The sequence below is a fragment of the Harpia harpyja genome, chromosome 4 (genome assembly GCF_026419915.1).
Source record: "Harpia harpyja isolate bHarHar1 chromosome 4, bHarHar1 primary haplotype, whole genome shotgun sequence".
NCBI classification, from domain to species: Eukaryota; Metazoa; Chordata; class Aves; order Accipitriformes; family Accipitridae; genus Harpia; species Harpia harpyja.
The window spans coordinates 65450797-65466232 of NC_068943.1; the positions used below are offsets into that span (position 1 = coordinate 65450797).

General features: G+C 41.7%; 1 protein-coding gene across 6 annotated transcripts in view; it reads left to right on the top strand.

Moving 5' to 3' along the window:
* The window catches only part of ARFGEF3 (ARFGEF family member 3), a 99657-nt gene that overhangs the window by 45627 nt on the left and 38594 nt on the right, over positions 1-15436 (top strand). For 4 of the 6 annotated variants that reach the window (XM_052784485.1, XM_052784488.1, XM_052784489.1 and 1 more), the window contains 5 exons: positions 4730-4834; positions 7560-7884; positions 9293-9405; positions 10756-11666; positions 15290-15373. In XM_052784485.1, the coding sequence (XP_052640445.1) occupies positions 4730-4834; positions 7560-7884; positions 9293-9405; positions 10756-11666; positions 15290-15373 (1538 nt within the window). The remainder of the gene's footprint in view (positions 1-4729; positions 4835-7559; positions 7885-9292; positions 9406-10755; positions 11667-15289; positions 15374-15436) is intronic. The other 2 variants (XM_052784487.1, XM_052784490.1) reach the window with 1 other exon arrangement.

Sequence of the window (15436 nt, forward strand, 5' to 3'; positions counted from 1 at the left end):
TTCTTCTATAGACTTTCCTCCTATGAGTGTCTCTAATTACACCAAGATTTGCAAGGGAAGAGTGCCTTACTTAGCATTATTTAATCAGTGTCAGCATTTGGGAAAAAAAAAGCATGTTTGCTACTGCATGCTGGCAGTAGTCTCAGAATCGTGTGCCCTTGTCCTTATGGGGGACTTCAACTTTCCAGACATCTGCTGGAAATACAACACAGCAGTGAGTAAACAATCTAGGAGGTTCCTGGAGTGTGTGGAAGATAACTTCTTGACACAGCTGGTGGGTGAGCCAACCAGGGGAGGAGCCTTGCTAGATCTGTTGTTTATGAACAGGGAAGGACTGGTGGGAGGTGTGATGGTCGGAGGCCGTCTTGGGCTTAGTGACCGTGAAATGATAGAATTCTCAATTCTTGGTGAGGCAAAGAAGGTGGTCAGCAAAACCACTGCTATGGACTTCCGAAGGGCTAACTTTGGCCTCTTCAAGGCACTGGTTGAGAGAGTCCCTTGGGAGACGGTCCTGAAGGGCAAAGGGGTCCAGGAGGGATGGACATTCTTTAAAAAGGAAATCTTAATGGCTCAGGACCAGGCTATTCCCATGTGCCGCAAGTCGAACCACCGAGGAAAATGACCGGCCTGGCTGAATGGGGAGCTTTTGCTAGGACTTAAGAAAAAAAGGAGAGTTTATCATCTCTGGAGGAAAGGGCGGGCAACTTGGGAGGAGTACAGGGATCTTGTTAGATCATACAGAGAGAAAATTAGAAAGGCGAAAGCTCAGCTAGAACTAAATCTGGCCACTATCGTAAGGGACAACAAAAAATGTTTTTACAAATATGTTAACAGTAAAAAGAATCCCAAGGAGACTATCTATCCTTTAATGGATACAGAAGGGAACGTAGCAACCAGTGATGAGGAAAAGGCTGAGGTACTTAATGCCTTCTTTGCCTCAGTCTTTAATAGCGAGTCCAGTCATCCTCAGGGTATTCCACCCCATGAGCTGGAAGGTAAGGATGAAGAGCATAACATACCCCCCTTAATCCAGGAGGAATTAGTTAGGGATCTGCTACGCCATCTGGACACTCACAAATCTATGGGACCAGATGGGATCCATCCAAGAGTACTGAGGGAACTGGCAGAGGTCCTTGCCAAGCCACTCTCTATCATCTATCAGCGTTCCTGGTCAACAGGGGAGGTCCCAGAGGACTGGAGGCTTGCCAATGTGACTCCCATTTATAAGAAGGGTCGGAGGGAGGATCCGGGGAACTACAGGCCTGTCAGCCTGACCTCGGTACCGGGAAAGATTATGGAACGGTTTGTTTTGAAAGCACTCACATGGCAAGTCCAGGATAAGAGGGGGATCAGGCCCAGTCAGCATGGGTTTACGAAAGGCAGGTCCTGCTTGACCAACATGATCTCCTTCTATGACCAGGTGACCCGCCTAGTGGATGAGGGAAAGGCTGTGGATGTTATTTTCCTAGACTTCAGCAAGGCCTTTGACACTGTCTCTCATGGCATACTCCTTGAGAAACTGGCATCTCGTGGCCTGGATAAGTGCACTATTCACTGGGTGAAAAACTGGCTGGATGGCCGAGCCCAGAGGGTAGTGGTGAATGGGGTGAAATCCAGTTGGCGGTGGGTCACAAGTGGTGTTCCCCAGGGCTCGGTGTTGGGGCCAGTTCTGTTTAATATCTTTATTGATGATTTGGATGAGGGGATCGAGTGCACCCTCAGCAAGTTTGCAGACGACACCAAGTTGGGAGGGAGGGTCGATCTGCTTGAGGGTAGGGAGGCTCTACAAAGAGATCTGGACAGGCTGGATCGATGGGCTGAGGCCAATCGTATGAAGTTCAACAAGGCCAAGTGCCGGGTCCTGCACTTCGGTCACGGCAACCCCATGCAGCGCTACAGGCTTGGGGAAGAGTGGCTGGAAAGCTGCCCAGCAGAGAAAGACCTGGGTGTGCTGGTTGACAGCTGGCTGAATATGAGCCAGCAGTGTGCCCAGGTGGCCAAGAAGGCCAATAGCATCCTAGCCTGTATCAGAAATAGTGTGGCCAGCAGGAACAGGGAGGTGGTTGTTCCCCTGTACTCGGCACTGGTGAGGCCGCACCTCGAGTACTGTGTTCAGTTTTGGGCCCCTCACTATAGGAAAGACATTGAGCTGCTTGAGCGTGTCCAGAGAAGGGCAACCAAGTTGGTGAGGGGCCTTGAGCAGAAGTCTTATGAGGAGCGGCTGAGGGATCTGGGGTTGTTCAGTCTAGAAAAGAGGAGGCTGAGGGGAGACCTTATCGCTCTCTACAACTACCAGAAAGGGGGTTGTAGTGAGGTGGGTGTTGGTCTCTTCTGTCAGGTGGCTGGAGATAGGACAAGAGGAAATGGCCTCAAGTTGAGGCAAGGGAGGTTTAGGTTAGATACTAGGAAAAATTTTTTTACTGAGAGGGTTGTCAAACATTGGAATGGGCTGCCCAGGGAAGTGGTTGATTCACCATCCCTGGAGGTATTCAAAAAGCGAGTGGACAGGGTACTCCAGGGCATGGTTTAGGGGGCATGGTTAATGGTTGGACTTGATGATCTTGAAGGTCTTTTCCAACCGAAATGATTCTATGATTCTATGATTCTATGTTTCTGAATCATCTAAAGGAACATTTTTTTTTTTTTTTTTAGTTGTATGCATAGTTACAGGACAATAAGAAGAGGTCTTCAAAAGTGCGTATCTAACAATAGCAAGTGGCAAAACCAGCTGAAAGATTAATTCTTTGTATCAAATTTTGCCCACATGTGAAGCTATAAACAGCTCTCATCTGATAAGTATTGTCCACCATATGATAATCACTTTGAATTACTGGTTATGAAATATCAAAACTAAACTACCTGACAGGATCTCTCAATGACTGAAAGTCTTTAAAAAAACTATCTGCAATCCCAGCTCCCTGTAAAACTATACTGAATTATAACAGATTGAGGCATGCTGTAGATAAAGTACAGTAAGAAATTCAGAGGACTTAAAAATACCGAGCCATGATTTACTTCATGCTTGTAACTATGTACCTAGACTGTTAGGATCTCTAATTATGAGCAAAGCATAGTAAAGGATTCTGATTGAATGTGAGGAAAATAAATTCAGTTAGGATGGCTTGTTAAAGAGCTAACTCCATACATGAAAAGCCTTTATTTCTTTCAAGGCCAATTTTGGTATCTCCTTCAAAACACTTTGTTGGCAGCAACTTAACTTTATAACCTCCAGGTCAGTGAAGTGAGCTTTTAGTATGCTATACTGCCTATTCTAATTTCTTAGTCTGAAGATTACTTTAATTCCTCCTTCTAAATTTCAAGCTTATTAGAATTTGGTTTTGAGGGAGGCACAGCTATGAGTGATGAGGAAGGGTTCAGGGAGGTGAAACTTTTTCTCAGGACCACTGGTGACTTTGGTGACTGCGGAATTTGTGGCAGCAGTGATATGAACACACCAGCTATGCTGAGGTGTGCAGGAGTGCAATATTCATTTCTTACCTGCAGGAAAACAATTTGGTAGTAAGAGGCATCAGAGAAATCAAGGTGGCAGGGATGATGCCCTGTGCGTGCCCATGCAAGTGTCAACTGCAAGATGTTGATCTGCATTAAGACACATTGTAAGAAAAGCTGTTGGGAAAGAAGGCGATTATACCTGGAATGTGTGCATCTTTCCAGATAAGTGTGGACTGTTGTGAGGAAAAGGCTATCACCTCTAAAATATATAGCCAACTGGCAGTTTTAAACTCTCCATAGCACAGAGTTAGAAGTCTAGCTTCGAGCCTTGGGATTCGCTGTTTTCTGAATGGCATGAGAAACAGGTACTGTTCTACTTGGATGAAAATTCATCTATGTGAACAAAAGGAATTCAGGCAGTGACAGAAAAGTAGACATTTCCCATTCCTTAATTTTAGTTAAGATAAATCTGTTCTTTACAGCTTCCTTCACTACCATCATACGTCAGAAAATACATTCCTCCAGCTCTCATCTCAGACCAAAAAAGAATTATTAAATCCTAGTTGTTTTAGGAGTGAAAACCAGAATGTAAGTGCAATTGGTATGGGCAGCTCCTTTCATAAGGCAGACCTCAGCCTTGCTTGTCTCCTGAATCCTGCAGCTAATTCTTAGAGTAGGTACAAGCACATTGTATGTTACAAGTGTATCAGTTCCAGGTGTCCACAGGATCTTTCACGTTCTTTCTCAGGAATCTCACCTTGTGTTTATGGTTTTGACAAAGTAACTGGCAAGGCCCTGAAAGGTAGCCATGTCATCATGTGACTTTCTGCCTATAGACATTGACTTTTGACCATTGTGGCTGTCACCAAGAAAAGAGGGGAAAAAAAAGAACCAGAAGAGAGCAGCCTAAATGCCCTTCAGATTGCCTGAAGAAATTATGCAGTAGTCTAAAATCTTCTGGTTGTCTCCTTTTCCTCTGTTTAAGCATTCCTTACTCCTCAAGTTTTTAGATTGAATTTGAATAACTATTTCTGTTTTCTTCTTCATCTTTTTTCACATAGATCTTTTTTTAAAGTAGTTGATCACTGCATGTGATCAGTACAAAATAAATGGGATGATAAAGCTGATCACACCATTGTAAATCCAAAGGAAGAAGCAAAATAAATCACTGCTGTAAATTGTGGTATAATTTTCAAGTGAACTAACATAGTTATTTTAGAAAATTAAGTAATTTTTGTTTTAATGAGACATGACTGGCATCTTTTCTCCTTGCCAGTGACAATCGGCAACTGCAGCTTCTTTACTTGGAGTGCATCCTCTCCATGTTAAACAGCTCCTCTCCCAGCATGCACCAGCACAAAGGATTCACTGATCTAATATGGTGAGTACATCAGTTTGTAAGTATAAAAGGACCTTCTCCCCCCAGCCATGCAAACAAACCTGTAATAAATCTCCAGATGTGAGCAGAGCTTTCTGTTAACCCACTATCAGTTCAATCTGTGCTTCATATAATATTGGTTAGGACCTCATGCTCAGCTAGTACATTAAATCCCTGTACTGACTTATCACTGTAATGAAGTCTAATGTATTTAGCCAGAACAGAAAATCTCTTATGCTTTCTGCAATAGTTTGGATTCGTGTGTGGCATTAAACACGCAAATATTCTGCTTCCTGTAGGAGGGTGCTGTAGAGATTCTTACTGGTCTGATGCAGTAATACGGGAAGATAAGCAAAATTAACATCAGATGGTGTGCTGGTGACCAGAAATGCTTATGACCTGCATTGTATAAGGGCTGAGGCTAAATGTTCTTCACGGTGCTTCCATTTTATCCAGAAATCCTCTTTTTAATATACTTCACCAGAAAGGCTTGACATCTTTAGTGTTCATATCTACATCTAAATTGTTTGATACTGTCACCTCGGAGCACCTGAAATAATCTTTTTCCCTCTTTTTGTTTGCAGTAGTGCTTTTTTTTATAGCATATGGATAATTGAGTCATAGTAATAAAGCAAGAATGTAACTAATATGCAGTTCCTTGCAGTCCATGCCCATCCTGTGAATGTGTTAAGAAAAGATATATGTGACTGTTAATGGAAAATGCATTTCTTGTGCTTTTTACCCTGTAATTTTTGAAATGGAAGTGTTTGACTTGGACCCAATTCTAAGGATGCAACATGTAGAGGCCCCCGTAACTTCCCTTGCTGTCCCAAGGAAATCAGTGGCAGCTGGACTGGGAGGTCTTCAGGTTGATAACACTTGGCAGTGCTGCACAGGGACCCTGTGCTGAGGCCTCTGGGAGCTCTAATGTAAGAGCAGAATTCTCTCTTTCATGGCAAACCCATTTCTGAAGTTTCTGCCCTTAAATTTCACCCAGCCCTTTGTTTATGCTTAAGTGACTGACTGCAGGGACATCCTGTAAGCAAGGTCACTGAAATTATTTCAGTTAAAAGAAAACACTTCCTGTTTTATTTTAAATTTACATCATTTTGATGATCCAGTTTGCTCTTCAAATCTACAGGTGTTTGTATTCATAACTGTGTATCATGAGGGCAAGTCATCAGGGGCAGGACTTCCTAACCTGCATTGCTGCCAAGGAATATGCATCCTCCAGCTACATGCTTAAGATGAAGTGGGGGGAGGGGAAAACAACACTAGGAAGACATGAAACAGTTTAAACTGCAAACATAATTCTGAATATATAGCAGTATAAGTACACATTAATTCATTAGCTGTCTAGTGAAGTTGTGAACCAAACCGATAGCTGTCTTTTGTTCTTTAAGGAGCTGTTGCCTACATGCACACAACTTTCTCTCTGGCTGGCACTTTGTAGTCAGTTGTCAACAGAAGATAAAGAAGGGAGCAGACAGAGAAGATTTAGCTCTGTGTATTTCTGACAGTGTTCTCCGTAGTTTGATACAGAAGCACTTTGATGGGACTTAGATGTGTGGGGAATATGTTGCTGTCGCAACTTGTGATTATGCCTGCTTTGAGGCAGGCACATTTCTTAAGCAGTGAATTGATATGTTTTGAAGTGTACCTCATTGGAGAAAGAAATGGAATAAGCAGACTCAAAGTCATTACCTGATGTCTGATTAAAAGCTGTTTTTCTTTCTGTGACTTCAGAAAGCTGAGCTGTTTTAGCAAGCATGTTAAGAGAAGCAATGAAAGTTCTGGACTGTGTAAGAATATTGAGAATGTAAGATGTACTTACCTATGAGGGAGGATGTGTTACTTTTTGTGCTGAATCATTACTTGTCATTGGGTGCTTGCTCTAGGCGGTAGCTTGAACCTCTGAGGCATGTGGGTGAAAATCAGGTTTGGGACTGCGTTCTCATGCAGCACTTGGCTTTTTAAATTAGGGTCTGGCAGACTGAAGTAAAATGTCAAGTGCATGAGTGCAAAGCTGAAATAACAGCTAATGGAGCAAAGTGCTGAGTTGGTTTTGGCTCTGGTTCCACAGAAGAGTGATCTGCTAGTGTGGAATCACTTAATTTGAGCGTTCATGCAGAAAGACAGTTGAAGGAAGGACGGTGTTTTTAGTGTGTAGTGGCATTTAAGAAGTTACAACACACACTTTGAGTTACTGTAGATGGCTTTAATTATGTTCTCAAAAGCCAGCAAAACAGAGGCTCACAGCTAAGGGTGCTTACTAAAATATATGCATGTGCAGTTCAGTGATGGAACATCAGGTCTTCTAGTTAACCTAGATTGGTTTTTTGTTTGGTTGGGTTTTTTTAAAGCTCCTAAGTTGGACTGAAGATGAAACACTTAACAGCAGAAAACTAGAATTTCTGCCTTGCAATAGGTTGCAGCCAATGAAGGAGGCAGGTGTGCTATCCTGTAAAGGACAGCACTGTGCAGCAACATGAACTTGCAAAATCAATACCATGTTTATAAAGCACCCAAAAGTATTTCCATATGTACTAGCATGCTGATGCTTGGGAGATGGAAAAAGCCTGGCGTAATTTGTTATTCTATCTAACCACTGCTGTTGACTGATCATTAAAACAAGAGTGTGTGTATCATTTAACTATGGGCTATTTTCAATATGTTCCTGTGAGATTATTTTTTTCCAGTTACCATCTGCTGCTTTTCTCTTTCTCAGGAAGCAACTGTGTCCAGCCCTAGTAGTAATCCTGGGAAATCCAATCCATGACAAAACTATCACCTCTGCCCACAGCAGCATTTGCCTTGAGGCTGATTCACCTTCCTCAGGGATCTCTGATCATGGCCGGGGTTCAGGTTGTTCCTCCACAGCACCTGCCCTTAGTGGGCCTGTTGCACGGACCATATATTATATTGCAGCAGAACTGGTTCGACTGGTGGGATCAGTGGAATCCATGAAGCCTGTGCTGCAGTCTCTCTATCACCGGATATTGCTTTACCCACCACCTCAGCACCGAGTAGAAGCCATCAAAATTATGAAAGAGGTAAGATAATCACATGTGCAAATCCAGGCACGTAAAGGAAAATGTTCATTTAACAGTAAATGTTGCCGATATGTGCCTACCAGTCCATTCCATACCTTAGCACTAGGGATGCTGAAATCGCCCTTTCTGAGCACAGCTGTTACATCAAAGTGACTCTGACAAATATTTTTAGTTTTACAAAGTCGTAATAGCTATATTTGTCTCCATAACACAAGCTGCTATGGCAACTCCGTCAGTGTTCATGCTGTGGTACTGCACAGAGCAGATCTTATCACTGAGTCATGACTGCTCTTTTGGGTGAGATACAGTATAGTGATCCAGTTCTCAATTTCTTTGGCATCTTTCCGCACTCTCTGCTCTTGCTAGAAGGAGACATTCATCCTCACAGTGTAGTATTACAGGCATTAAGGTGAATATATGCTTTGATTACATGCCAGGTTTTTGAAATACAGTTTCCTTGAGCTTGATTAGAATAGCCACAAGGAAGCTGCCAATGTCTTAAGTGGCCATGTCAAGACCAGTCCATTCTGGCCTCTTGCCCAGTGCCTCTGACAGCACTAGAACTGGAGCATTGTGAGACTTCTTTGAGCAGCAGCTGAAATCATGGGCTTTTCCATTTTACATGTGTGGCTTTCTTCTCCTGTTGTGGAACACAAGGCAACTTATGTAATTTGTAGCAACGGTGGTCTCTCTTAGAGGATTTTTGTTCTAGCTTGTGCATACCTAGGCTGTTCTGTGTCTGAAGATCTCTGCTAACACCACACAGCCACCCATTGGGTTGTTGTCTGAACTGGCAGTCACCCTGGCACTTGTCTTACTCTAATTTTAAACAGTAGCAAGATGACAACTGAAGTTTTAGGAAAAGCTCAGTCTAATGTTGTTTCCTGTAGGACATATTTGTAGCCTTTTTCTGCTTATTAATATGGGCTTGCTTGTAAAACCTTCTCCTTGTATTTCCTGGTGGGCATTAACAGGATGCCACCCAGCAGGTTGAGTCAGAAGGAATCACTTTGCTTATCTTTGCATGACTGTCATTTTGTAACTGGGTAACTGAAGAGAAAGGCTCCCTTTGGAATATAATATAATGCAAGATACTCTATATTTAGGCATAACGATTGTCTTGTGTGCAGTATCAGTTGAAACATATTCAATCAAAAATGTAAAGCACTGGAGAACATTCTGTATGTGATTCTTGTTGAATATTCTGCTCTTCTCTATCTGCTTTTCTGCCTTTAAAAAGAGGAAAGGTAGCTTTAATAAGTAGAAAATCAGTGTGCTCTTTTCATTTGCTGTGAGAAATTACAGTACTGCTACCTCAGGTTCCAGGGCTTGATAGAACTATGACATTTATTGTATTTAAATAATGCTTAGATAATCCTTTAGTAACTTGGGTTTCCTTTCCTTTCAGATACTTGGCAGTCCTCGGCATCTTTGTGATTTGGCAGGGCCCTGCTCTTCTGAGTCAGAATCCAGGAAGAGGTCTATTTCTAAAAGGAAGTCCCATCTGGATCTTCTCAAACTGTACGCTTGGTTTCCTCCTTTAGCCTCTTCTCTCTTTAAACCTGTGCACACTGGACACTGAAACAGTTGTACCTTCATGGCCTGGTTTCAGCTGAGATAGAGTTAATTTTCTTTCTAGTAGCTGGTATAGTGTTATGTTTGGGATTTAATATGAGAAGAACGTTGGTAACACACTGATGTTTTCAGTTGTTGCTAAGTAGTGGTTATACTAAGTCAAGGATTTTTCAGCTTCTCATGCCCAGCCAGCAAGAAGGCTGGAGGGGCACAAGAAGTTGGGAGGGGACACAGGCAGGACACCTGACCCAAACTGGCCAAAGGGATATTCCATACCATGTGATGTCATGACCAGTATATAAAGTGGGGGGGAGTTGGCTGGGGCGGGGGACAGATCGCTGCTTGGGAACTGACTGAGTATCAGTAGGCGAGTGGTGAGCATTTGCATTGTGCATCACTTGTTTTGTATATTCCAATTCTTTTCTTATTATTATTACTACTATTATTATTGTTGTTGTTGTTATTTTCTTCTTTTCTGTCCTATTAAACTGTCTTTATCTCAACCCACAAGTTTTACTTTTTTCCCCGATTCTTCCCCACATCCCACTGGGCGGGGGGGGGGGAAGTGAGCGAGTGGCTGCGTGGTGCTTAGCTGCTGGCTCAGGTTAAACCATGACACTTCAGAAGCACAGCCAAATATGAGCCAGGGTATCTCCCTAGTTGAATAAGCTGTGAAAATGGAAGAGGGGTAAAAGCTCTTACAGGTTTGTTGTCAGTCTGGGCCTGTTTGTAAAGGCATAGATAACTACCTTGTGGAGTTTGTCAAAATACCCAAATATGTTGGTTTACACCTGGAAATTCTTGGCTTTGTGTCCCTAACCTTGCAATGAAATAACTGTGTGCTTATTGAGAGGTACATTTCCAAGATGAAGTCAAAGGAGGTAATTGAAAATTTAAACATTGCCAGATTGAGCAAGAAGGATTCTTAGTTTTTACAAAGATCATATCTTGAGGAGAAGATAATTTTCAGGACACGGATGGCTTTAAAATTAGCTTCAGTTGGGTGTTGATGTTTTTTTACAGTGTAAGTGCTTGTCTGTAAGGGAAAACACGCTCTGTGCGTTGGTACAAATGCAGGGTAACTGTGTGGCTGGTTGGCACTCCCTTTACAGAATGGCCATGTCCACATGGGAGACTTAGTAATTTGTTCTAATACTAGTTGTCTTTCTCAGGAGTAGTTTTACAGGATAATTTCACTTCTTTTTTTTCCTGGTTATGGGGGATAGTGTTGGATGATAGTGACCTGTACTCACTATATGTGCTGCATCACTTAAATAAACTCTGTTTTAATTGTAGTATCATGGATGGGATGACGGAAGCATGCATCAAAGGTGGTATTGAAGCATGTTATGCTTCAGTGTCCTGTGTCTTTGCCCTGCTTGGAGCATTAGATGAGCTGAGCCAAGGGAGGGGTCTTAGTGAAGAGCAGATACAGCTGCTGCTCCGACGCTTAGAAGAATTGAAGGATGGGACTGAGACGAGCAGGGACTCCATGGAGATCAATGATGCTGACTTCAGGTGGCAGAGACGCATCCTGTCCTCAGAAAATCCTGCCTGGGAATCAGGAAATGAGAAGAGTCCTGATATCAGCATTAGCGTTACCACGGACACTGGTCAGACCACTTTGGAAGGGGATATGGGACAGACAACTCCAGAGGATAATCCAGAAAGTCAAAAAAACTCACTGCCATCTCCAGCTGGACACGAAAGCAAAGAGATTCATTATAGAGAACCAGAGTCAGAAACCATCGACCAGCCAGATGTTGTTCAGAGAAGCCACACCATAGTCTATCCAGATATAACTAACTTCTTATCAGTTGATTGTAAGACCCGATCTTATGGATCCAGATACAGTGAAAGTAATTTCAGCATAGATGACCAGGACCTTTCTAGGACTGAGTTTGATTCATGCGATCAGTATTCCATGGCAGCAGAGAAGGACTCAGGCAGGTCAGATGTCTCAGACATAGGCTCTGACAATTGCTCCCTGGCTGACGAGGAGCAGACACCACGGGATTGTCCAGGTCACAGGTCCTTACGTACTGCTGCTCTCTCTCTGAAATTGCTGAAGAACCAAGAAGCAGACCAGCACAGTGCTCGGCTGTTTATCCAGTCACTTGAAGCTCTTCTTCCTCGGCTTATAGCTCTTCCCAGCATAGAGGAGGTGGATGGAGCACTGCAGAGCTTCTCTTCAACATTCTGCTCAGGTTTGCAAGCAAATATTTACTGTCTAACCAGCATGCACACTGTGACAGCACTGTACACAGATTGTCTTGTAGGATTTCATCTTCAGAGAACATATCCAGAATAAGGAAGTTTGTGCTTTACAGAGCACATTCCTCCACAGCAGCACACTTCATTTAGGGCAAAGCAAATAGAATATGCAAGCACTGATTCAAAGGGAGGTCAGCGCATCGACTCTTAACAGGCTCTGGATTATGTCCTCAGTCAATAGAGAAATCGAATTTTCTGTAGTAAGATACCTCTTCACAGGTTTGTGGAGATCTGTTGAGAAGACTTGCACATGCTGTCATTAAAGAGAGGTTGGGGTTGCCCCTTGGCATTAAAAGGGTGTGGGGAGGACCATCACCTGTTTTGAAAGAGATTTGAGTAGCTTAGTACATCACTGCATTACTATTAGTAATGCCAGCCTTGCGAAGGTGATAAAAATTCTACAGCAGTAAACTCCTGAAGGGATAAGAAAAGAGGAGTGACTCTCTTCTTCACTCTTTTGTTTTTCTTAATACTGCTATCTATCATGACAGGAAATGCAAAGCTCAAAGCCCAGACCAAGTTAAAAATAGTTAAAGATCTTACCTTTTAAGAGAATAAATGCCTGCAGTTCTTTCAGAGTTAGAACCTTTGGGATCTTCATTTGGTCAATCAAACAAAAAAATGCCATGCAAAGGCTAGTTTGTCCTGTTGATAGTATATTTAAAATGTGTGTAAATATATATATTTTTAGAAGGATTTCTTTTTCCTGACAGTGGCCAAATTGAAAATGTTTGTTAAAATATATTTCTCTGTTTCACTTAATTCACCACAATTGCCTTTCCTATTGCTCCTCTCCTCATCATTGCTTCATTCATTTGTGCTCTCACACACATTAAACTCATACAGAGTCAGAAGGATGCCTCCCATCATCATACAGCATAATTTAGATATGAAGCTGGGTAAATAAGCTGATACTCCTGATATCCTGTTTAAATGCGGCCCAAATAAGCCCTAACTCAGGAATGTGGTAGATGACATTCTTAAGAAACATTGGCCATGTTATATCACAGAAAGGAGGTATCTTAAAGGAGACATTAATATTAATTACATTCCTAGTTGAGGTGCTCAAAAGCATCCTTTCTGTCACAAGGGATTTCTTTTTCCTGAAAAAGAGTGATCCTGAGGTTATGACAAAAGACCAGGGCTAGAATGCTAGCTCAAACTTCTATGCACCTGTTCCCTCGTGCATGAATGAGTATACTGCCTCTTTTCTGTTTTGTCTATCAAGTCCCTTTAGAACATTTTAAAGCATTGGAAGAGGTAGACCTAGCAGACTTCTAGATTTTAAGGCTAAATGCGGCTTTTGTTGTCATTCAGTATGACTAATACAGTGAGAAAGATGGAAGAATATCACTCAATTTCTGCATTAAGTCCATAATTCCGGTTTGTACATCTCTCTTAAAACCATACCTAATCTTGGACTTAGACTGTTGAGTTGAGAAAGACCTTTCACTTTCCTAAGAAAGCCACCCCCATGGCTAAATCTGTACTTAAAAATGTACACCATGTTTCCAGTCTGATTTGGTGAAGTATTCTTAGAAGATGCCACTCAGTAAGGAATCACGGAAAAATAAGTAGCAGGTTACTGTATTAAAATAGCTTGGAAGAGGTATCCTGATGTTTTCATAGAGCTGTGGCTGTTAAAGGGTTGTAGTTTCATGCTCTCACAAGATCTATGCAGTTCATGTTTCAGTTGGACACCTGGAATGAGATTCAATGCAGCTGAAACAGTCCCTTAACTTGTACTTCAGATCTTAAGCAAAGTCCATCAGTCCTCCTGAGGTGATGACTTGTGTTCCTGTGTACATGAGAGAGGCATGAGTTTGAAGACCTGTAGAGAGAGACAGATTTACTAAAGCTGAAATGTCTGGGGGTAGGAACTCGCCCTGGAGAGCTTCTAAGACACCAGTCTGATCTGCTTCTATAGGCAACATTTGAATCCTTATTTCAGGACTCCTTCATTAGCACAAACAATTCAAGGCACAAATTAGTTGGTGAAATTAGAGGAACTGGTCCTAGTCATTGTATGTACAACATCTATTCATGTGTAATTCCTGAAGAATACATTAGGAAATTTGAGTATTGGTTAAGATTCGAGGTGAAAAAAGAGACAGGTGCAGTTCTGAGACCAGCCAGTACAGAAGCAGGATTTTGTGTTTTCTGAGAGACCTTGTATTTAACTGCATTCTTTCATTTTTCAATTTTTCTTAAACGTTGGGGGAAAAATACATTAGCTACAATTTTAATAGTCTTTCCTACAAGCTAGGTCCTTAAATAGTGTTGTAATATTATTATGTTTTCATAGGATTCAAAAGCAATGAAAGGAAGGAGAAATTTGAGGCACTGGCATGGGAGTGTAAGCATGGAAAAAGTGAAGTCAGCTAATAGTGAAATTAAGATTTGGAAGTCAGTTGGTTAAAAGTGTTCCTAATCTACAGTTTTCGTCTTTCCTCAGAAAGTTCTTCTTTGTTACTAGATAAAACCAGTGCCAAAAAATTCCTTAGTGACACTGGAGTGTGATGTCTCTTTTAAAAAGTACCAAATTATCTAAAAATTCTCAACATTATCTTGACTTGCACAAAACATCAAGTCTGCATTTTTTCAGGACCTCCTTCTACCTGGCCAATTAAAATGAACTTGTCTCTGTTAAGACAGTGTGCTAACCTCATCGTTTATTATAGCTGGCAGATTTTTATAATTAAAGTTGATGATCAGTATTCTCTTAGTTCGGACATGACACTGCAGTTCTTGAGAATAGTTAAGGCATTAATTCTAAAAATTGTGTGCCATTGTGTGAATAATTATAGCAAACATTTTCAGCACCTCTTTTCAGTTTTGATTCCATAGCTTTTAGCGGCAAGGTTTTTATGTTGGTAAGCATCATTGCAAGTTTACACATCAGCTAATCTTCTGCTTTTGAGATCTCAACATCTCTCAAATGCAGTTGTTTATTTTACCATATTTTAGAGGAAATTAGGGACCATATTTTTCCGAAACACTTTTGAGTGCTCAAATACATACCCACTATGTAGTAGCCACTTTTATGTGCAGTTATACACCTTCCTTTTTAATTGTAGTCTCATATAGGAGGTTGCACAATTTTTTTAAATATTTTAATGCAAAATAAAGTGGGCTTTTTTTTTTTCTTTTACGTGCCTCTCTGTCTTGAGGTTTTTATTACTCTAGCAGATTCTAGTCCCTGAGGTACATATTTGAGAGATAAGGCATCAAATCAATGTATTCTAGCTACATCAATATCATGATCCTCCATCCAAAAAAGCATTAAGATGCATCTTTGCCTTCAGTGATGAAGGAGTCACTGGAGCTACTCACAGGCTACTTTCAAGCATGTGGTTGCAGTTTTGCTACTAGGTAAAGATTCTCTGTTAATGTTGACCACGAGAAATCTACCCCAAGCACATGCCAACCCGTGTGGGTATGGTTTGTGGCCAGCCCTATCACCCCTCTTCCACAAAGGTTGCTCCCTTGAACAGCTATTCATTTTTTAGACCCACCCTGGAACAGTTACTCTCTTTCTAAATCCGCCCTCAAACAGTTACTCACCTTATCCACGCCCCCAAAGTGACGACAGTGGAAAGTCCGAGAAGGCAGCAGCACAGAGCTTTCAAACCCTCACGAGGCAAGAAAAACATTTGCTTCTTTTCTGTGTGTGGATTTTAATTTTTTTATTTATATGTTAATG